Source organism: Amphiprion ocellaris, chromosome 19 (genome assembly GCF_022539595.1).
Source record: "Amphiprion ocellaris isolate individual 3 ecotype Okinawa chromosome 19, ASM2253959v1, whole genome shotgun sequence".
NCBI classification, from domain to species: Eukaryota; Metazoa; Chordata; class Actinopteri; family Pomacentridae; genus Amphiprion; species Amphiprion ocellaris.
The window spans coordinates 9,208,122-9,231,009 of record NC_072784.1 but is presented as its reverse complement, the minus strand read 5'-3'; the positions used below and the strand labels follow the sequence as shown (position 1 = coordinate 9,231,009).

At 38.9% G+C, this 22,888-nt stretch overlaps 1 protein-coding gene across 2 annotated transcripts; it reads left to right on the top strand.

The window, feature by feature from the left end:
- Positions 1-22,706, top strand: glyr1 (glyoxylate reductase 1 homolog (Arabidopsis)). 2 transcript variants are annotated; one of them, XM_023284157.3, is made up of 16 exons: positions 1-122; positions 2,344-2,380; positions 2,477-2,556; positions 2,648-2,786; positions 4,372-4,482; positions 5,600-5,683; positions 10,138-10,191; positions 11,223-11,273; positions 11,489-11,562; positions 12,950-13,049; positions 13,476-13,586; positions 14,272-14,373; positions 15,649-15,811; positions 17,063-17,242; positions 18,336-18,460; positions 19,902-22,706. In XM_023284157.3, the coding sequence occupies exons 1-16, from the start codon at positions 85-87 to the stop codon at positions 19,974-19,976; spliced, it is 1,524 nt and encodes a 507-aa protein (XP_023139925.1). In that variant the 5' UTR covers positions 1-84; the 3' UTR covers positions 19,977-22,706. The 2 variants fall into 2 exon arrangements, with proteins under 2 accessions (XP_023139925.1, XP_023139927.1); XM_023284159.3 differs by lacking the exon at positions 5,600-5,683.
- Positions 22,707-22,888: the final 182 nt, after the last annotated feature.

The window sequence follows — 22,888 nt, the reverse complement described above, 5'->3', positions numbered from 1 at the left end:
GGGAGGAAGGACCTGTCCTCACATGTAATTAGTGGGTGTGTGTTGTCTTTTCCACTCAGTGCGACGTTTTATTAAAGTTGTAAGATGGCGACGGTGCATCTGAGAATCGGGGATCTAGTATGGTGAGGCAACGTTTACACACTTTAAACGCCCCCCTTATCTCGTATTGCTCAAAGTAGTGTCGTAGCAGTTAGTTTAAATGTAATGCTCAGCTGTTGGTGTTAACAATGTATAATTCATGCTAGCTTTCACGTGCTAGGTTAGTTGGTGGTCAACCTAAATAAATTGCTAACTCAGCCAGCAGCCGTCGTTAGCTGCCAGCTAGCGGACAAGCGATCGGACAGGTTTAGGTTTTGACGAAAAATCTGCTTTTTTATAAAACACAAACTCGTATTTTATTGGTTGAACTCATGCGTTGAGGTGTGTATATGTAGGGCGTCGCCAAATTGATGTACTTAGTCGCGGTGCAGAAATGTTATGATCTGTGTCGAGCTTTACTAGCACCTTAGCTAAAGCGGATATGTAACCCAGTGTTAACTCCAGTGGCTGGCATTTGGTTCTGCTTCCGTTTTATTTGTAGCGTGTCTGTAACTGTCGTTTATCTGTGTTATTATAGAAGTTCGTCGTGAATCTTGAATTTAGATCAACTGAAAGTCGACTTACTTGTGTAGACAACATCGTAAAACTGGTCGCCTCATGTTGCACCTATCTGTCATGGAGCTATTGTCAGCAACATCATGAACTGGTACTTAGAGGAGAGACAGTTGGGGTAGTTTTTGGACAGTTGTTTCATAAAACCTGTATTTTTTGACGGATTTAGTTCAAGTTGCACTAGCAGATATCCCTTATTTCTTCCCTCATTTGCCTAAAGCTGTTTGTTCGTTGTCAACATAAGATAAGAAGGCTTTATTGTCATTATACACACTGTGCAATGAAATTCTGGATGACTTTCTCGCTTTTAAACATACAAGATAATTAAGATAAGAAAATAGAACAAGAATAAAAACTAAATGGTGTAATAAATAGAGATCTTTACAAAACGTGTGCAACATATAGCAAAATAATAGAGCAAGTGATATAGTGGCAGATAGTGCTACTGCAAAATGGTGTCCAAGTGAAAATGTGACTCTTGAGTTTGATGCACAGGCTGACAAACTGTACAAATTCACACAATATGGCAGGAGGAAAGGTTTGTACAACTTCTGAGATCATAATGGCAAATTAAAGTAGGAGATACTCATGGAACAATTACAGCTCAGTCAACCCAGGAGTGTACAAACCCCACTGGACAATCATTATGATTATACTGATGAAAGTATGCATCCCAAGCCACACTTGATAAACCAACAGTGACCTTCCATTGTTTTATATTACAAGATTGTTGCTATTTTATACAGTTGTGTTTTACAGTGTGTTTGAGTAAAGTTTCAGATCAGCGGGTGAAAATATTCACATTTAATTATCTATCTTTTTACAAAATACTATGAACAACCTGCTGTTTCTTTAGAAAAGTAAGTTCAGTTTCAACAATATTATGCCTCAGTTTATCATTCACTCATGTGCATTACAACTGAGATCACAGTGTATATACAAAGGCACAGAACATTTAGTCACAGGTATCTGGAACTGAACAATATAGTATTTTACTTTATGATCAAAACAGCTTGTTAAAATGTAGAAATTATCTTAAATTTACGTTCATTTCCACAACTATGTAGTAATCCTGACCACCTGAACCGACACACCACACATACTAAAGGGGGAACTATTAAGGAAGAAGGTTAAATTAGCCCCCTGCCCTGTAAATATATTAAATTTATACATAAAAATGACATAAAACTTGTGGCAGTACAGTGGTCAAATTAAAAACAGCTGTCACTTTTCTTGAAATATTGCAGTTAATGTCGTCTCTGTAATTTTTACACTTTGCAAAGTCGTCCCACGGGCCGGATTGGACCCTCTGGTGGTGCAGTTTTGGGCATGGGGTTGTATATTTGACACCCCTGAGTTAGATATTGTTGAACCTCAGACAAGAACTGAAATTAATCTAAATGTTGGAAAGTTTCAGTTTTAGCAGACACCGTCGTATTAAATATAACTCCGACAACACTTTTGATCCCAGTTATCTGTCCTGGGTCATTTTTAATATACAGTGCTATGGACACTTGTCAGTTGTTATCAAAAATGGATACCAAGGCCCGCCAACAAGTTGTGTAACTGGTTTGCAGAGATTAGGTGACATACAATACAATGAAGTGTGTTAACCCACCAAGAGTGTGTTTTAAAGTGTCTCTGTGCTGGAGAGAAAACATACACCAGGACTAAATCTGTCACTTGTTTCAGGGGGAAGCTTGGTCGTTACCCACCATGGCCAGGAAAGGTAAGGACTGACAACTTGCTAGTGGCCTATTTACTATCAATTCTAGCATGACAATATTATGTTAACGCAGCACTAAAATATTTATACACTTTTCAGATAGTAAGTCCTCCCAAGGACCTGAAAAAGCCCAGGGGCAAAAAATGCCACTTTGTGAAATTCTTTGGAACTGAAGACCAGTAAGTATGGATCATGAGGTACCTGTTCTGGCTGACTTTGCAATTCCTTCTCTGCCAAATGTCTCAGAGTTGTTTCTGTGTGCCTGTCCAGCGCCTGGATCAAAGTGGAACAGCTGAAGCCCTACCACGCCCACAAAGAAGAGATGATCAAGATAAACAAAGGCAAGCGCTTCCAGCAGGCGGTCGACGCGGTGGAGGACTTCCTAAAGAAAGCAAAGGGGAAAGAACAGGTGATGAGATTGTCTTCTAACAGTAAATCCAGCAATGTGACTTTGCTCGAGTCGAAACACTGTACTTCTTCCTTTTCAACCAGAAAAAAATCTTGCCTTTTGTAATAGCGTGTTGATTTGTATTCACATACATCAGATGTACAGATTTCAGGCTTGGGGGAGGCTGAAAGGCACACTGACTTCTAGGGCATAAATCACAGGAAGTTGCTGGTTACAAAGAGTGTAATGTAAAGTTAAAAAATGACTTGTTAAGACATTAAACATTACAGTCTGATGAGTTGTAACTTTCTTAGAGAACCTGAGATCAGATTATTCTGATGAAGATTTGGAATCTACAGATTTATGTTTTTAAACATATGAAAAAGTATACCACAATGTCAATTTTTTTTTTTTTAGTAAAATTATTTCCTGAGAGAGAGGCTGGGTACTTCTTGTATATCCCTTGAATCCATTTGGAAGTACTCAAGATACCTTCTGAAGATTAGAAATAGAACTTGAGGAACTGGGGACTCAAACCTGTATCAAAGCATCAGAATTTTTTTGGTCCGTCCCATTTTACACAAAGCAACATGGGATGGAGACATGACAGACTAAAAAGTTTTGTAAGCGGTCCTGTTTCAAACTGCAAACCGTTGCGTAATATAGATAGAGGAGGGTGATGGAAGCTTAAGGGCGAGGAGCATGTTGCAAACCCTGTTAGTTCACAGAGATCTCTGCAGACTCAGTGCTCTATGTTGTGTGCCAGGGAGTTCAGATGAACACCATCTGAACCATGCTAGGCTGTGGCACCACATGGCTGAAAGATCTGTCAGGAGGCAGGCAGCAGAGGCATTGCGTTTTGCTTTTTGTAATACTGCACTATGATAAATGTCTGAGTTGAATTCTGATGTCTGTTACAAATGATAAAAATGGTGGATCCTAGTAAAACATGATACTTGACATTCATGAATGTGATGTTTGGGGTAATTAAACAGTGTCTGTATATCATGTAGGTAAAATGTATTGGTGAAAATGATAGGTTATCTGCCGATAAGGGTGTGTATCACAAACAATGTCATCTCCAGTTAGCAACGTAGCTCTGGTTTCATTAACTGAAACAGTATATTTATGCCTAAAAACATTTGGCTAAGTGAATGAAATCATAGAAGGTTGGAATGTTAATGGTTAAGAGTCTAGTCCTCTATAAATGTTGCTCCAAATAATTTACGTTTTATTGTTTATTGTTTGGTTTAACAAATCAGGATATGGAATATATTTATTTCAAACACTGAAACTGATTGAAATGAACTAGCAATCATACAAGTGTGATTTCTGTCAGTGAGTCCTGTTCATCCATGCTGACTTCATGACATACTAGTACATGTGAAATTCAGTCTCAACAGATGTTTGTCCTTGTAAACAACAACTGTCCACCAGAGTTGGTGCATTCAACATGTGTCTTCTAATCCTTAGTGCACATGCAACCTGATCAGACAGGGTTTTTAATGCTATGCTACATTTCAAAAAGTTGTCAGACTGCTGAGAACTCTTTGACATGTCAGAATGGCAGCACGTAATGACAAATGACAATTTCTGCTTTTGACAGAATTCAGATGGCAAAGGTGATTTGAAAGGAAAGAAGACACCCAGCAAGCCACTGAAAATACTGGAGGAGGACGATGAGGATCTCAGTGCCCTGAAAGACCCCTCAGAGAAGGTCAGTCGGCCACTGGCGAGTTAAAACACTGTCCTGTCCAGAAAAGGTTTCACTGGAAACCTACACTATCTGAAACAGATTACAGAAGTTGGGAATGTCAGCTGTTATTGTGTTTTAAAATGACATTGGTGTCCTAAAATTTTGATTTAAAAAAAAAAAAAAAAAAAAAAAAAAAAACAGCAATTATGCACAACTCTTAAACAAGCTCAATTTAAATTAAACTTGCAAGATTTATTTAGTGGACTACAATTGTACAGTGACCACACCCTGTTAAATTCAGTTCATTATAACAGAAGCATGCATAACTTTCCCCTGCCGAGTCTAAAATACATAAGTGAACACTGCTCCTAACAATATGAATATGTAAGTGTTAAGCTGCACCTAATCCAAATGCCAGTGATGAATCCTTTTCCACTTATAAGGATATTCCTGGAATTAAACTCAGGCAAAGCTTAGGCAAGTAAAATACCACATTCGAGCTCCCGCCAGGGGTTCCTGATGAGTCTAGCGAGTGTATTTATTCAAGAAAATGTGCATAACAATACAACAAAAATAACCTCAGGAACCACCGTTTTACCCCTGCATCGACTGGAACAGTACTTCCAGGGTCCTTAGCCAAAATGCATCAAACTTTTTAAAGATTAGACAGGATTCCAATGTTGTTTGACATGTTGGATCTTTTGCAATTTCCATTGTGTTATTTAAGCATGAGTATTGTCATCAAAACCATACATCTTCCAGGTTTTGTGTTTTGTTCCATGCCAGCCTGGGTAATACCTGAAGTGTAACAGGTTGAACTACAAAGCAGCTGAGACTGTGGAGCTCATGGTGCCGCACTTTCATCTGTACAACATCAAAACCATTACATGAAACAGTGTATTTCACATGAAGCGTTACCTGTCCAAGGAGATCAGGTTGATGTTACTTTGTGAACGGTGTTTGGGGATTTCAGCCTTCATCTTAATACAGTGGTTAAGGATTATATGATTCTATATTTGGTGCTCAACACTGTCTTCTCTATATGTGACGGAGAAACGCTCCCTGCTACAACAGCCGAGGACTTCTACAAATTCACCGTTTGATCTAAAGGTGAATATGTGTCTTTCTCATCCTTAAGGACTTAACTGACTCTGACCCCGAGCCGTCCACTCTTGAGAGGCTGGGGGCTGGACCTGGCTCAGGATTCAAATGGGAAAGCAGTGTAGGTGAACCCCTCTTCCCACCAGGCCTGCCTTGCCTTGCCTTGTTGTTCTTCTACCTGACCCTTAACCTTTGGCTTCAATTTACAAACAACTGCAGACCTTTTCCTTCTGACCTGTGTGCTGCTCCTCTTGACTGCTGAGGCTGTTTGATTGGTGTGTGCTCTTGAGATGGCCAGCAAATTTGTATGCAGTGGCTTGAAAAAAAGGCTATGGTTTGCTTAACTTAACCCATAAATGCAATTTACTGATCAGCCTTCGGGTTTTTGTGAACTGTGAAGGAAAAGAGAGCCAGCCTGCTCTCCATAAAACAGGAGCGATAACCACTCTGAATTAATTGCTCTTAAGGCCTCTACACACTTTGCGATTTTCAGCCATCCCAGAGAAACGATAACAATCATGAGAGAATCGTGGCGATATCTTTGGTCTTGGCTCTAAATCGGTGGTCCTACGTCGCACTGTGAGACAGGTTCAAGGACAGCCGTTGTCGTGCTCTTGCGACCAAAGACAAGCTGCGATAAAATTCTGTCAGTGTCAGAAATTTGGGGTGATCATCTCACAGTGTGACCTCTGCTGTGACCTACGACAACTAACTAACCAATAGAAATGCAGGATGAAATGATGCACTAATCAGATTGGCGCTAAACCCAAATAAATGATTTGCAGCGACAATGGCAAAACGCATCAAAACAAGTATGTGGGATTTGAACAAAGAAGTGTGTTTTGTTGCAAAAATGACAGCCCATAATACTAAATGCTGGCGTAAAATGCTAGTAGATGCTTACAAGTACTTACTTTAAGCTCCCTTTGCAAAAATGGCATCTCAAATCGGCCTCTCCGAGGCACGACTGCGTCCATATTCTCCTGCTTTTTTTGGGATTTCTCTTCAAGCACATAAATGTCACAAGGGCGAGGGCTCCGTTCATGTTTCGCTAGTTTCCCTGTGATTGTAGGTGCTCATTTATACTTCGGTTGTGTATTTTTCATGGATGGATGACGCACGCTTATGACGTTTCATTCATGTGCGTTCATGTCGACTCATGTACATCGTAGGCTGCGATTCAGCAGCGTTTTCATTGTGCAATCTGCACAGAGCAAACTTCACGTCGTGCCCAAACAGTATTAGGTTCATGTCGTACAGTGTAGCAAGCTGTGAACTTATAAGATTGTTAAAATCGTAGTATGTAGAGGCCTTTAAACTGGTTTGACCATCAAGTCTAAATATGTGTGTAATGAAAATGCACTTCCAAAACTGTTGAGTCAGTACCTGTTTTATCTTTGTCGGTGGAAACATTTCAGGTACTGTGTTTCCAGTTTAGGAAGTACGGAAAAGTGGCATAAATAAAGTACTGTGAGACCAAAAGGCCTAAATTTACATAATTGTAAGTAGCTGCTCTTCATAGAGAAAGCAGTATCGGCCCCTCATTTGTAAATGAATGTAATGGCTGCCAGCTGGTGCCCTCTGCCTTTCTCAGGGCCTTTTTAGTGGTAAACAGAATTAGTCCACTTCCTTCTGTTGCAAAACAATTTTCTGTTTGTAGAATAATGGAACGTATTGGGCAAAAAAATTGTGCTTGTGTTATGCTAATACTTTTCTGCTTTAGAAATCCGAACTTGGTTAATTGTATTTTTGCCTGAAAAGGAACCGTGAAAGTTTTTGACTACTTTGGGTGTTAAATAAACTTCGCCAAATTCCACAGTGAGGAGCAGATAGTGATTGTCTTTGCGGATTGAGCTCATTTTAATAAAAGTGCATGATGGGAGTACCTGCTGGAATAGAAGCAAGAATCAAATTGTATCATTTTAGAGTTCTCATAGCGACTCACTACTCGACTGACTTTCAAACTTTGTAACTCTAATTTCTCCAAAAGATGAGTTATTTTCACTGTATTACTCTATACTTGCGCTTATTTTTTTCAGTTACAGAATTCAAGAGAGAATTCATGGCATTAGTTCTCTAAATCCCAAACCTGACGGATTACGTTATTTTTACAGAGCTAGAGACTGCAAATACAGAAATAAACATCTGATTTTCCACTTTCTGACACTAATTAATCATGTGGGGTTCCATCAGGAAAATGAACCAAGTCGAAGTTTAATCATGACATTTCATTAAAGTAACATTATTCAACATGTCTCATTTAAAAATTTGACAAAGATACACAGTTTGCACCAGATTCTGTAAAAAAAAAATAAAAATAAATAAATACATTTTTAAATTCTTGACTGTAATAGAACACTTTGGCTGAACTTGAGACTATGTTTACAAGGAGGAATTACAAGACAAGCATAGAAAAAATTGGAAAGATGGAGAGCAAAATAAAACATAGTTTGAACAAAAATCGTGGCTATGTTTAATATCACTTGAGAAGTGGTAATCACAGATAGCTGGAGGAACATTTGCTGATATTTGGAGCCTACTGTTGACATTCAGTAGTATAGGGATTGACAAGAAGCGCACTTTCATTTGTTTTCCAACATTTTAGACACGAAGCAGTTAATTGTTCTGGAAAATAATTGTTGGATGCATTGATAACAAAGGTAATTGTTGGAACCTGCCTTCCAGTTGCTTCCGCCTCTCCTCAGGCTTTTTATGCAAATTACTTCAATGTCTCAGTGAGATTTTGACAGACCTCCTCAGCAAGAGTTTTTAGAAATTAAATCTCATCTTTTGCTGTAATGTGGTGCTACATTTGACGTCCTTGTCCACATTGTCAACTGCTTTCAGATTAGGTGCTGCCACAGATATGCTCTCTCTTCCATTAATCAGACGGGAGCTAAACGTGTCGGCTGCATGTGTGAATGTGTCGCTTATCTGTAGGAGTAGTGCCGGCAATCTTACTAGGTCAGACCTAGGAACATTTCAGTATAACACGTTATTGGACAGACACGCACAAGCAGCACTTATGAGTTTTATGAAGATATTTGAAGGGATTTTTTTTCTCCCCACATTTCTGCACCAATATACTTCCAAAAACATCATAGAGATACTTAATGAAAGTTTGTGTGCCAAATCGCTACCCTCCTTTTTCACGCACCTTTCGCTTCAGTTTCAAATCTATTACTCAACTAAATGAAATATCCATAATAATGAAACCTCACTGCAATGAAAACAGACACAAACAGCTTAAAGATGAATGAAACTCGCAATTTTTACTGTAATCCGAGTGTTTTTCCTCGCAGAATGTTAAGAGGAGGGAGTTTCTTGGCTGAGTTTGTTTAATACCTGTAGCATCAGACAGGAGCAGGATCCATATGAGCGTCTCCAAAGAAAGAGAGTTGCGCACATTAACACAGTGAACAACAGCACAGGTCAGTTATTCCATTCATATTATAAATCATTGCTGAGAGAGCATGGCGAGTGGCTCAGTCTGGAGAAGGACCCGACAGTAAATCACTGTTTAGGTCTGCATGACTTCACATCAGACACAGAATGACAACTTAGTTTTCAGATGTTTAGGACATTTTTTTGTAGTTTCTTACAAATCTGTAGCAGATAGCAGTATAATCTAAGAGTCTCTCCAAAGAGACAAAGAGCTACACAAATTTGTGCATGGAGCAACAGTAGTAACTTTATTCATTGGGTTAAATTACAAATTACCCCAACATGAACACGGGGCTGATCAGGATCTAACAGCAGTTGTGAACTTTTCTTTTCGTATGACAGGTGGATTGTCTCGCAGAATCACCGTTTATCAACTGCAGTTTAATATTTTGTCACAGTCACGGTCTTCAGGTTGAGTCCTGATCTGTCAGTTTTACTGAAAGATCAGTAAAATCAGCTGTTAGTTATTTGGATACTTTGATCCGCTGGCATCAGTTTCTTCAATCCATCCATTATCTATACACTGCTTAATCCTCATTAGGGAATTAGAGTCTATTCCAGCTGACTTAGGGTGAAGGCAGGAGACATCCTGGACAAGTCTCCAGTCTATCACAGGGCTACACATAGAGACAAACACACTCACATTCACACCTACGGACAATTTAGAATTATCAGTTAACCTCAGCATGTTTTTGGACTGTGGAAGGAATCCAGTGAGAACCTGGGAGAACATGCAAACTCCATGCAGAAAGATCTCAGGCCCAGGCCAGTTTAGCTGTAGTTTGTTATTGCATTATTGTGTACCATACATCACATTGTGTGTTGACAAGTTTTGTATAAATGATTGATATTGCATGCATGCTGCTGCTCTCTCCAGCAGTGTAGGTGGTTACTGTGGAGCTTGGAGAGAGAATTGCAAAATTTATCTGGAAAATTTTCATCATTAATGTCAAATTCTCAGACCGTGTATGGAGCCAATCCTAAATTTGTTACAGGTCCAAATAATTGTAGAAGTTTCCCAAAGAACTACCGTTGGAACCCCAACAATATTCTCTGTCAAGTCAGTACTTATCCATATGGACAGTCACTTGTTGAACTTTTCTTGTGTTTTGTTTTCTATTTTCTTTTCAGCCTGTGAAGGACGACCCACATTTTCATCACTTCCTACTCAGCCAGTCTGAGAAGGTAAGAGGAAGCATGCTGCTCAACATCGTCACTTCCGCTTTCACCTATGATTTGTTTTCTTTTCTGTTGATGCTCATTTGTCGAGGATTAGGTTTTAAGTTTTGCTGGTAGCACTTCACATATGATCTCCTTTGTTGTTCAGTGTGGGACTCGTGTCTTGCGTTAGACTCAAACATGTCAGCTTGGCACTGATTTGATCAGTGCTTTATAGGAACCTTGTGTCGTGTTTGTTGCTTTTTTCTTGTTGAATTCAAGCTGAGCTGCTCAGCTGTAGTGTCTCTCAATGCACCAACCACCTCCCACCCTAAACCTACACACTGATGGGTGTCTGTAGCACTTACACTGAATCATCCTATGGCTAAGCTCATACAGCCTCTTTCTTTGTCAGGCTGCTGGTGAATGGCTGAGTAACACTTAGATTTGGAACTAAATGTCCGTCAGTACAGGCTGTTTATTGCAATAGCATCAAAAGGGCCAATAAAGAATATAAAAAATGCTCTAACAATCAATGCTAGTCCAATATGATGCTCAAAAAAGAATTTTAATGCAGTTTAATGATTATTTAATCGGTTAATGTAATTTAAATTGTGATTTTAAGGGTAACTGTAATTGCAAAAGGAAAGTTAGACTTTTCTGAATCTGCCACTGGCGTCATTCTTAGCCATTGTGCTGTGATCTACAACTGACTAAGTATCATATGGCCTGAATCTCTCATCTATGCTCTGAGAGTTTACAATGTGGTGTGGTGATAATGAATTACAGATTTATATGGTTAGCAGCTGAATTACCCCGGTTGTTTTTAAACACTACAGTACATCGTAGTAATTGGTGCCTTCCGAGCACAGACACAAGTCTCCACTGTTGACCTGATTGTTGATCACATTGTGGATATGAAGCAAAATTAAACCTAATTAAACCCTTACATACTTTCACTTCAAACACAGTGAACATCATGTGAACTTTGTATTACATTGTGATGTTTGTGTGGAGTGCATTTGTCACTCTTGTCTTTCTCCTGTTTTTCCCCATAGCCGGCCTCATCAATGGAACCCATCAGCAAGCGCCTAAAGATCATTGAAGAGGTAAAGCAGCAAGTGAATTTTAGTGAATGTAATCAGTCAAAGCATTTATTTCATAATGGCTGCTTTTTTGCCTGTGCAAATGAATTGCTTACATTTAAATGTTAGTGTGTTAAATGGCAAACAGGACATACTATGTTGCATGTAGAAAGCTTAGCAAAAGCAGAAAAGACTTCATTTCGTTGAGTGTGATATTAAGTGAGTTGCTATTTTTGCAGGACACAGGGTCAACATCTATCCAAGCAGCAGACAGCACAGCCATCAATGGCAGCATCACACCCACAGACAAAAGGTATTAATACATCCTCACTGCAGTGTTACTACACACCATCATCAACACAACTCACTCACTAAATGTAGCTGAAAACTCACCCAAGATTACAATTACTGGATTTACACTCACTGGCCACTTTATTAGGTACACCTTGCTATTAAAGGTTGGACCCCATTTTGCCATCAGAACTGCCTTAATACTTTGTGGCATACTTTCAACAAGGTGTTGGAAACATTCCTCAGAGATTTTGGTCCATATTGACACGATAGCATCACACAGTTGCTGCAGATTTGTCAGCTGTACATCCATGATGTCAATCTCCCGTTGCACCACATCCCAAAGGTTCTATTGGATTGAGATCTGGTGACTGTGGAGGTCATTGGAGAACAGTGAAGTCATTGTCATGTTTATGAAAAGAGTTTGAGATGATTTGATTTTTGTGACGTGGTGCATTATCCTGCTGGAAGTAACCATCAGAAGATGGGTCCACTGTGGTCATAGAGGAATGAACATGGTTAGATACTCAGGCAGGCTGTGGTGTTTAAACAATGATCAGTTGGTACTAAGGGGCCCAAAGTGTGCCAAGAAAATATCCAGCACACCGTTACACCACCAACAGCAGCCTGAAACATTGATACAAGGCAGGATGGATCCATGTTTTCATGTTGTTTATGCCAAATTCTGACCATCTGAATGTTGCAGCTGAAATGGAGACTCATCAGACCAGGAAACATTTTTCCAGTCTTCTATTGTCCAGTTTTGGTGAACCTGTGTAAATTGTAGCTTCAGTTTCCTGTTCTTAGCTGACAGGAGTGGCACCCAGTGTGGTCTTCTGCTGCAGCAGCCCATTTTCTTCAAGGTTCAACATGTGCATTCAGTATTCTGCATTCCTTGGTTGTAATGACTGGTTATTTGACTTACTGTTGCCTTTCTATCATTTCTAACCAGTCTGTCCATTCTCCTCTAACCTCTCACATCAACAAGGCATTTTGGTCCACACAGCTGGTGCTCACTAGATATTTTCTCTTTTTCATACCATTCTCTGTAAACCCTAGAGATGGTTGTGTGTGAAAATCCCAGTAGATAAGCAGTTTGTGAAATACTCAGATCAGCCCATCTGGCACCAACAACCATGCCATGTTCAAAGTTACTTAAATCCCCTTTCTTCCTCATTCTGATGCTCGGTTTGAACTTCAACAAGTTGTCTTGATCATGTCTACATGCCTAAATGCATTGCGTTGCAGCCATGTGATTGGCTGATTAGATATTTGTGTTAACAAGCAATTGAACAGGTGTACCTAATGAAGTGGCCAGTGAGTGTATTTCTTATTACTCTAGTAGTTTAGGAACCCTTTCATCACTTGTTTGTGTTTTGATTTGTTCAATATTTGATTTTGCCCTCCAGGATAGGTTTCCTGGGCCTGGGGCTGATGGGTAGCGGCATAGTTTCCAACTTGTTGAAAATGGGTCATGTTGTCACAGTGTGGAATCGCACAGCAGAAAAGGTACTGTATTACAACACACAGTCACTGTCAGACAGTGATTGCATCATACAGACTGAAATGATTACTGTGTCTGTGTCCAGTAACATGACATGTTACAGGGTTCCACTAGTACTTCTGAAAGTGTTTCAGCTCTTGTTCAGTCACTGCAGTTTTAGCACTTGCATACAATCTACTGTAGTAATTATAGATTTCTTTTTTTGTCAATAAATCTACATGTAAACAATATAAATTCTCAAATGTTTGAGGAAGGAAAAACACTTGACAAGTTTGTTAGGCCTTAGGCATACACTCAGTGGTTTTTGTTGAGCAACATGAATGCAACTTTTGTTTTCAAAACTCCACAGAGCTCCTTTTAATAAAAGGCCACATATGTTGATAAAACACAGTGTTAGCTTGGAGCTAATGATGCCTGCCTGCTTGTTTCAGTGTGACCTGTTCATCCAGGAGGGTGCCAGGTTAGGCCGGACTCCTGCAGAGGTGGCTTCCATGTGTGACATTACTTTCTCCTGTGTGTCTGATCCAAAGGCTGCCAGAGATGTGAGTATGATTTCACTTTAAGTAAATGTCATTGTTGAATTGTATCACTGGTTAATGAATAGGTAGTCAGACATGTACTGTCTCGTGGTTTTTTTTTTTTGCAAAAGACACTTCCGAGCAGTTTTGTCTACAATGTTAAGTGCCTACTGGTTACAACAGCAACTTTCAAGAAGCTAGGGAGAATTGTTTTCAGCGTTTTTGAATAGCAAGCAAATATATTTTGCAAAATTAGCTGACAGTTGGTAAGATGTCAAGGTCAGAGAGCTGCTCTCCCTTAAGGCCACAGAGTACATAAGTAAGCATCTTAATAGGACCAAAAATGTCATGATACGTTACTGAAAGCTTACTGCAATGTCTAGTAACCAGCCTTTGCAATTTGCATTGTTTTGAAATTCACTAACTGTTTAGTCACACACACACTGTATGATTATATCTGCTGACTTTCAACACCAAGTGACCCAGAATGGAACAAGTTCAGTCTAGCATGCTGCAGTCAGTAGCACACCCAAATCATGCGCTAATTTTTAGATGCCAAATATTGCACTTGTACCTTCAGCTGTGTCTGTTTCTGCCTATTGATGAGGAACATAGACGTGAAAGTCGGTATATGTATGAATGCCACAAAGTTGTCCAGCTTTTCAACATGCCATGTCTGACAGGGGATCATGTCTTTGTTGCTCTGCAGTTGGTGTTAGGACCCAGTGGAGTGCTGCAGGGAATCAGGCCAGGCAAATGCTACATCGAGATGTCCACTGTAGATCCAGAAACCATCACAGAACTCTCACAGGTATACACCATCACACACACACACCAACAGAGCCTTTTTTTAAGTCTCTATAATGTAGAGCTGCAGCTATAGATTATTTTAGTTATCAAGTATTCTATCAATTATTGTGGCAATTAATCGAGTAATAGGATTCCGTGCTTGGCTTGTGCATTACAGCATCAAATTGGGGAAGCTGTGCAACAGATATAACCGTCCTGGCAGAACACAGGCGGACATCTGCAGTGTATTGTACATATATAGTAGAGTACAGGGGTATTCAACTAAAACTAAAAACTAAAAACCATGGGAACCCGTAATTAATTGGTCATGCTGAAATTGCATAAATACGTTTTTATGTTTGGTCCGTTTATAAACTGCTGGTACTGCCACTGATAGAACACAAAATAATAAACTGATTAGTTTAGCAGTATTTATTACAGAGAATATTCAGTGTAACTTTAGTTTCACTTTGATTTGGCCACAAATTATAGTGATTTCCTTCATTATTACGAGACAGTGTCAGATCTAGATGCGCTTCAATACAACATGATGTTTGAATATATGAAGTGTGATAGTTTTATTGTGCAGCTGTCTGTTTTTTTATTATTTCTCATTAGTCTCCATTAAAACAACCTGTTGACTGAAGCAGCTGCATTTCATTTCAGTTAATTTTGTGCAGAAAACAAGCCAAGTGATGCGTCAGACACTCCTTTTGTGTGGACGAGTTTAAAGCAGAAAGTCTTAAGAGTTAACAAAGGATGTTGAAAACCGCCTTCATACCTGTTAACTCTGACTGAGGTTTTAGTTTTTGTCGATTCGACTCACACAAAGAAAGCCTGACTATGTCAACTTGCTTTGTAGTTCACCCTCTGATCTGCCAAATGCCATAAACACTAGAAAAGCTACGGCGGTTAAAATAGAAACATCCCATCACATTTAAAATCCTCTTAGAATTTATTGATTATAGGTTTGGGTCAGGACTCAGACCGTGGTCCACCAGTTAGTGACCTGGAGTCTAGTATGTAGTGGATTATAGGAAGCCTTAATTCAGAGAATTTTGTCTCGAGGAATTTTAGTAATTTAATAACTCGAGGAATCATTTCAGCCCTACTATAATGCAACTCTACAGTCTAAAATCTTTCTTGATTAAAAGAAGAATGTAATCATAACTTTTTACTGATTGGCTACTCTCCTAACCCCTCAAAAGGTTTGTAGTTTTCTTTTTCATCTGAAGTATTTACAGTAGCAGCAACTGTTGTAGCATAAGTCCATTTTTATTTATTGTTTGAATGTCAGGTGATCACGTCACGGGGTGGACGCTTCCTGGAGGCTCCAGTGGCAGGAAGCCAACAGCTCTCCAACGACGGGATGCTCGTCATCCTGGCGGCTGGTGACAGAACGGTCTACGAGGACTGCAGCAGCTGCTTCCAGGCTATGGGCAAGACCTCATTTTTCCTGGGTATGCACAATACATTCATGTTTGCAATCACCTCAGGAAACAATATATTTTGCAACTGTTGTGGCAAAGTTGAAATGAACAAGAACAAACAAGTTTATTAGACACATTCTTCTTATTAGAATACTGCAGAGGAATGAAGAATGGCAGTTTGCCATTGTCAAATGATGAGACTTAAGAAGCAGAAGAGAAACAAAGGACAGATGACATGCGATAAAAGCAGTCTGTCCAGAGTTTAGTATTGCAGTTATTTAGTTTTTTTTGCCCATCAATCTATACTGAGTAGCCCATATATAACCAACATATTTTGAGAATTCTTTACTCTGTTGCCATTATCTAGTTTCATCATTAAAATGGCAAATGGTCAGCACTTAAATAGTGCCTTTTTACCCTAAGCTAGGTTCTGTAAAGCCTTTTTTATGATGTATTTCTCATTCACACACACACCAGAGTTCAAAATTGGGGTACCATTGGGTTCAATGTCTTTCAATGGGAGATTTTGGCATGTGAAGGTGCCGGGGATCGAACTGCCAACCTTGTGATTGGTGGAAAACCCATTGTACCACCTGAGCCACTGCTACCAATCACGTCAGGCCTGTACCTGCATGTTTTGCATCAGTTCCAGTCAGTACCTGTACACACCAAACAGAATCACTTTAACAACAATCCTTTGAAAGCTGCAATTATCTGAGCAGTCACCCCTCCAAGCCTCTGCTTTAACATATTGCAAGGTCTAATGAGCTTATAAGAAGTTTTCAAGTGATTATTTTTTTCCAAGAAAATACATGGTATGAACTGGGAGGCTGAGGTGAGTTGACATTGAATGACACTACTGTAGTTAAATAAACCATCAGTGTGAGTCAGCAGAGTTGTACATGACTAAAATTACAGGGCCAACAAAGTTTTGGGAGGTTTATTAGAATATTTTATGTATCTCCTAATAACTGAATCCATTTCTAGCAGTTTGGTAGCAGATACTTGTTAATGGAATAGCTATAAATATGGTGGATTATATATAGATTGTTTTTTGTCAGAGTGACGCAAATACGTATCTGCAAAATTTACTATCCAAGTCTTACCTCTAGTTTCTGTGTCCAAAAAACATGTTTCATATACATTAATTGGTAGAACTTTAACTGTAGGGTCCAAAATAAATGTGAACATGGGTAGACTAATAGTTATTTCACCGTAGACACTATTTGAGCATTTCTGTTTTAATGTGTATAGAAACAAATGCGTGTATGTGTTTATTAGGTGAAGCAGGGAATGCAGCAAGGATGATGCTGATCCTCAACATGGTTCAGGGCAGCTTCATGGCCACAGTTGCAGAGGGACTAACTTTGGCACAGGCCACGGGCCAGTCACAGCAGACATTCCTGGACATCCTGTGCCAGGGCCAGATGGCGAGTACCTTTGTGGACCAGAAATGCCAAAGTAAGTCGACGAAAAGGACGTTTAAAGGCACAAGTTTACAGACCTTCATCTTCCTTACATGAGCCTTAAAGCATACGTATTACTGTTCCTTGAGCTTCTTCTTAATAGTTCTTCCGACACAATTTTCAGTGCTTAACTCAACCTGCAACTTTGAGAAAAAACTCTAATTCACTCATATCGGAGATGGAAAGTTTCAGGTGAAAATCAGAAACAGAGTGTCTCTCTGACTTGTTTCCAAATATATACATTACCCAGTAGGTCTATGAAAGTAAATGTGTGCTCAAAACAAGATTGTGCTTCCCATGGTGACAGAAGTTTTTTTTTAATATGACTTATAGCTTTGAGCTGTGGCTCTTTGTTCAAGAGGGTAAATCCTACTGTTTACCCCCTGTTCTTGACTCAAGAACATTTCTTCCTCCTTGGATTATGTATAATGTTCTTGTGTGCTCTATCAGTAGGACACATCTAACAGCAGCTTCAAGATAAATCAACACAGCTGTTACTGATAATATTAACAAAGCCTCGGTACATATTCTAGCATGTCCCGGGCTAATATCTACAAACCACAGTGTCTCGTGTCCATCCTTATCTGTTGGGTTAAACTTCTAAATAAGAGTCTCTCCCAGGTATCAGTAGTTTAAGGATATAGCAGCTGCATGTTGACCGCATTAAGACTCATATAAGGCTAAGGGAAGAAAATCACATATGTGGGCTTTACAAAACAAAAGCTCCAAGTTTGCCAAAAGAAAGTTGACAGGATGCATTGAGGTACACTACACTATCAAAATAAAAGTTCTGACATAATCCAGAAGTTTTACCGGACACTCTTGAAATATGCTGGCTTTTCAAAATAAATGTACTTATGTAAATTACACTTTATGCATAATTATAGCAGGACATAACTAGCAGAGGCTGCACTGGGATACTTAAAATTTATTCAGTCATTTTCTTCTTTTTTTATGTACTATGTTTATTTGTTTTTCTTTTGGTTTGTAGCAATAAAAACTGACTATGTGAACATTCTAAGACAGACTAATATAAGCCTACTGGAACATTTCTGACTTATAATAACCTTTCCTCCTGTCTCTCCTAGATATTTTACAGGGCAACTTTAAACCAGACTACTATTTGAAACATATTCAGAAGGACCTGAGGCTAGCCATCTCTATGGGTGACATGGCTAACCATCCAACCCCAATGGCTGCAGCTGCCAATGAGGTACGACTGCGCACCCTAATTATGTGCTATTTTTGTTTGGGTTGTTGAGTCGAGGATGAAGCATTAGAATTTGATGTTAGATCAATGTGACATCAGAAAACAAATTTTTGACCATACCTCAAAAATGAATACGGGTGTCCTCGGTTTACGACGTCCTCGACCTACAGCGTTTTGTCGTTAAGTCGGAACTGGTTATGTGGAACTAGATGGCGAGCGGAGAAGACTAATACGTCGTCACGGGGCGCTATAAGATGGCTTTGTTTACATTTGCCGGTTGTACATAGTCATAGCAAACTTGACTTTACTGTGGCTCTTGATACACATTACAGAGTGAAAACTGCAACAACAACAGAATAAAACAACAGAAATCCATGTAAATAGATCCTTTCAACTGAACCAGTAAGTCCAGAAATGAAGTTAATTACTTACGACATTACCTCTGTGGAGTTTAGAAAGTAGAGAGCTGTGCATCCAGAAAAGCACATACATGTATAAAGCTATACATCCAAATAGCAGACAGGAAGTGGCAACTGTCAACAGACAATTTCAAAAGAAAGGCTTTTTCAAAATACAAGTACATCGATAATTCTGCATTAAGGGCAACACACCATGGAAGTGAAATTAGATTCAATAAAACGCTTAAAACAGGGTGAAACACCAATGAACATCGGCATTATTAAACCAAGTTGTAAAACAGTGCAACATATTCTTTTATCTTCATGTAAAATGACTCAAATGCATTGAAGTCATTGGTATTCATGACTTTTATGAAGAACTGATCGATATCGTGATGCACGTAATGGCTTTGTTTACATTTTCCGAGTTCCGACTTATGGCAAAAATTGACTTACATCAACTCGGACGTAAGTCGAGGACCCCCAGTACAATATTTATGACATTTCACACAAATGTCTCTTAGCATAAAGTTGTTATTTTACACATTTTATCAGGTCCAAAGTCAACTTTATTGTGACAAAAACATTTTTCTGATCACTGGTCAACACTATAACTCTATAAGTTGTGACCATAGGACACATTTGATTTCATAGCGAGTCGGTTACATTAATCTTTCTCCTAACTGAACTCTGTGATTTCCCAACTAAAAATATTAGAAACAAATAATTAAAGTAAGTTATTTAACAGTTAAATAAACAAAAGCTCTGGCTCAGGGTTTGTTAGTTCCTGTATCTGTTCCCAGTAGACCCATTCAGCAATCTATTCATTGAGAAAGCGACATCCCTGGATACAGAGAAGTACTTTAATTTGTTTTTCTTCACAAGTCAGTGTGTGCTTTGCCAGAGTATAGAATTTGCCTTGTTATTAAAGCTGAGACTTTCTCCCTGCACCTGTACTAATACTGGATCATTAGGAGTAAAGCATAGGGGTGAATTATGTGCAATCCAGCTAAAACAGTTGTTCTTTGTTTTTTTTTTTTGGGCAGGTTTACAAGAGGGCTAAGGCACTGGACCAGTCAGACAATGATATTTCTGCAGTCTACAGAGCCTACATTCACTAGAGCGAGGTGTGACTTATCCTCTGGACCAGACAGTCTTTAATCCTTTCTTATTTCTCCCTCGTCATCTAATGAGTTTTTCTTTGTTGTTGTTTTTTTTTTTTTAAAGTGTAGTTCTTCTGTTTCATTTTGCCCTAGTGCCAGACGTTTTACCTGCCCACAAGTAAATTTTTCCTTTTTTTTTTCCTCTCGAGGCAACCTTGAGCATTGCACTGACTGTATGGGGGGGAAATATGCTGTAAGAATGCTCAAAACAAGGTTGTTCTGCTGCAGTTTGCTATGTGTGGTGGGGAGGGGGGCAGTTTTTTTGGTTTCTGAAAACTGAAAAAACAAGTAGAAGTAATGGAGGGTTCCTGGTGAGGATGTGAGATCCGGTGCCACTGTAAAGCCAGAGAACTTGCTGTCGGGTTTTGTGGATGCAGAAACCGTAAAGAAGATTTATTTTTTGTTTTTTTTCTTCATGTGTTTATTTAATTAAGTGTGATCTTTGCTTTTTCTTTTAATTAATTTCTTTTATTGTCCAGAAATCCACGGGAGGAAACACCAAGAACATGCCACTGCATTGCCTTAATATTGTAAGCCCTCAAGTCTATCGATTCTAGATGTATTTATTTATGTTTCCTTCTAGGTCTTCTTGGTGCAGTCTGGTCATGGCTTCCCTCTGTGTTTGACGAGATGATTTATGCTTTAACATTGGTGTTAACGACAACAGATGTGTTAAGCCCTTAAAATGCCATAACAGTTGATGTTTTTCATCAGGACTTGAGAACCACGTATGAAGCCCTTCTTTCATTTGCTTGGAAGAGTTCTCATTTCTTCTGCATTTTTCTTTTTTTAATATATGAATTCTGAAACTACATGAATCCACCTTTTTAGTTGTATTTTAACTAAAGTTAATAATTCAGCCCCGAGGTCAGTCATGTTTTTATTTTATATTATGGAAGTTATAGAAAAATCATGGCTGGGTTTTGAAGGTCAATTTTAGACTATCTTGGGACCCAAGTATTAAAAACCAAACCAATAGAAGTTTCATATGTGGTTTAAAGACTGACGCTTGAAGCTGTACAAATGAATACAACATCTCCCCCATCAGAAGCATCACTGAGAAACTGTTACATCAGTCTAATGCACACACAGCTCACCTTAGCTTAACTATTTGTTACATTTCCATATTCTCCCAGTCTGGGTCCCAAAGCGAATCTAGAAATGGAGTCCATCTTATTATTTATTTCTTGTTTTTGGTTCATTTTTCAGGCAAAAATAAACAGAGGAGGAGCTGTCTGGACTATAAAGTAGAGGTCCTCACAAGTCAGCCTAGTTTTTGGTACACAAAACTTGATTGACCAGTCAGTATGTTTTGCTGACAACAGATTAATTAATATATATTGGCTCATAATTAGGAAGAAATGTCAGATAAATACCCAAAATATGCTAGAGGTCATTTGGAAAATGTCTACATTATTTAATTACTCCATTATTCTGATTGTTATTATCAAAATATGCATGTTGCTAAAAGAAAAAGCAGATATTTTTATTACAGTTTTTAACTTAAATGTTAGTGCCAGCTACTAAATTTCTGAGGCAGGTACCATCAATTATTTTCAGTCTCATCTGGGCAGGTAGGGTTGTGTTCTGTTACTGCAGGTCCCAGGTCTGTATGTCAATATGTCTGATAGGCAGACTGTCATTTCTGATATAAAAAGATTTTTTTTAAACACAGATGTAAAGCTCAGGTAAAGTGGCACATAGTTTGCTGATGCCCATTATTTCTGAAAAAAAAACATTCTGGAAAATCATGTCTAATTTCCCCTACAATCTGTAGTAGTTGGTTATCATTATTCTTTAAAATTTTTTTCCATTAACTCGTTTTGGATTGAGTTCAAAATTTTGGACCCTTGAATACTTCTGCTTTGTAGTCTAACACATACCCTACATGTGTATCCAGATAAACATGGCGATTTCCAACAAACCACAGGAGTCCTTGAAAGTGAAACAAGGTTCTGGTGTCGCTTCTCGAAGACCAGACAGAAGCACCCATTAAACGATGCCTTAACTATCCCTTAAGGTGTTTGTGGGGGTGTCGCTATCGTTCTGGCTCTGATCTCTACCATGTAGTGTCAGGAAGTAAGTGCAGAAATGGGCCTACTGACTGTTGAAACACAAGTAAGTTGTAGCAACAAGCCCTGCTGTTCTTCCACTGGAACTCATCTAGTAAGGAAACCCAACAGAGAGGGTAACCATCAGAAAATGCCAAATTGCAATTTAGTGCAACAAAAAAAATCGCAGTGATTTGTTCTTTTGCAGTTTAAATCATAAATAGTTTTCTCACAAAACAGAATCCACGGTGAAGAATTTTTATTTAGGTTTCCCAAATGCTCAAGTGTGAAGAGCTGTTTTTAGAAGATGTGTAAATAGCACATTAGGCTGAGTAGGGTTTCTTTTGTATCTACAATAACCAGGATTAATGAAAACAAATAGGTTTGGTTTTGATTCTACAGAGTGGCTGTCTAACATCTGTGTCTTCTTACTGTAGATTGTTCAGCTAAGGTGTAAATGGTTTATAAATATGTGGCTTATATAATCTGGCTTGTTATTGCATTGAAATGACAATGACTCGGAACCCATTCTTTGAAGGAGGGTGGAACTTTGGTTTGGGGGATATTTATGATTTTGTGTACATGTGAAAATACCAAGACTTTTGTGCTGTTTAATAAATCCTCTCCTGATCACTGACCTTACTGCATGCTGGGTGACTCGTCCAGTTCTAGCTTGTTCTGGTGTTACCATTTGTACTGTTAATATGATGAGTTATGTGAAGTGAATGAGCTCATTTAGATCTAATATTTACCCCTCAGTGTCACTGATGACCAACTGTATTAGTTATAATTTCATTTTAACCCTTTAAAGGGCACTTA

Bases quoted from the DNA above. Each gene is read 5' to 3' on its own strand.
- glyr1 (XM_023284157.3), top strand. From the start codon at position 85: ATGGCGACGGTGCATCTGAGAATCGGGGATCTAGTATG. The intron at 4,483-5,599 runs GTCAGTCGGCCA...CTCATCCTTAAG, and splicing joins TGAAAGACCCCTCAGAGAAG to GACTTAACTGACTCTGACCC. The intron at 11,563-12,949 runs GTATTAATACAT...TTTGCCCTCCAG, and splicing joins ATCACACCCACAGACAAAAG to GATAGGTTTCCTGGGCCTGG.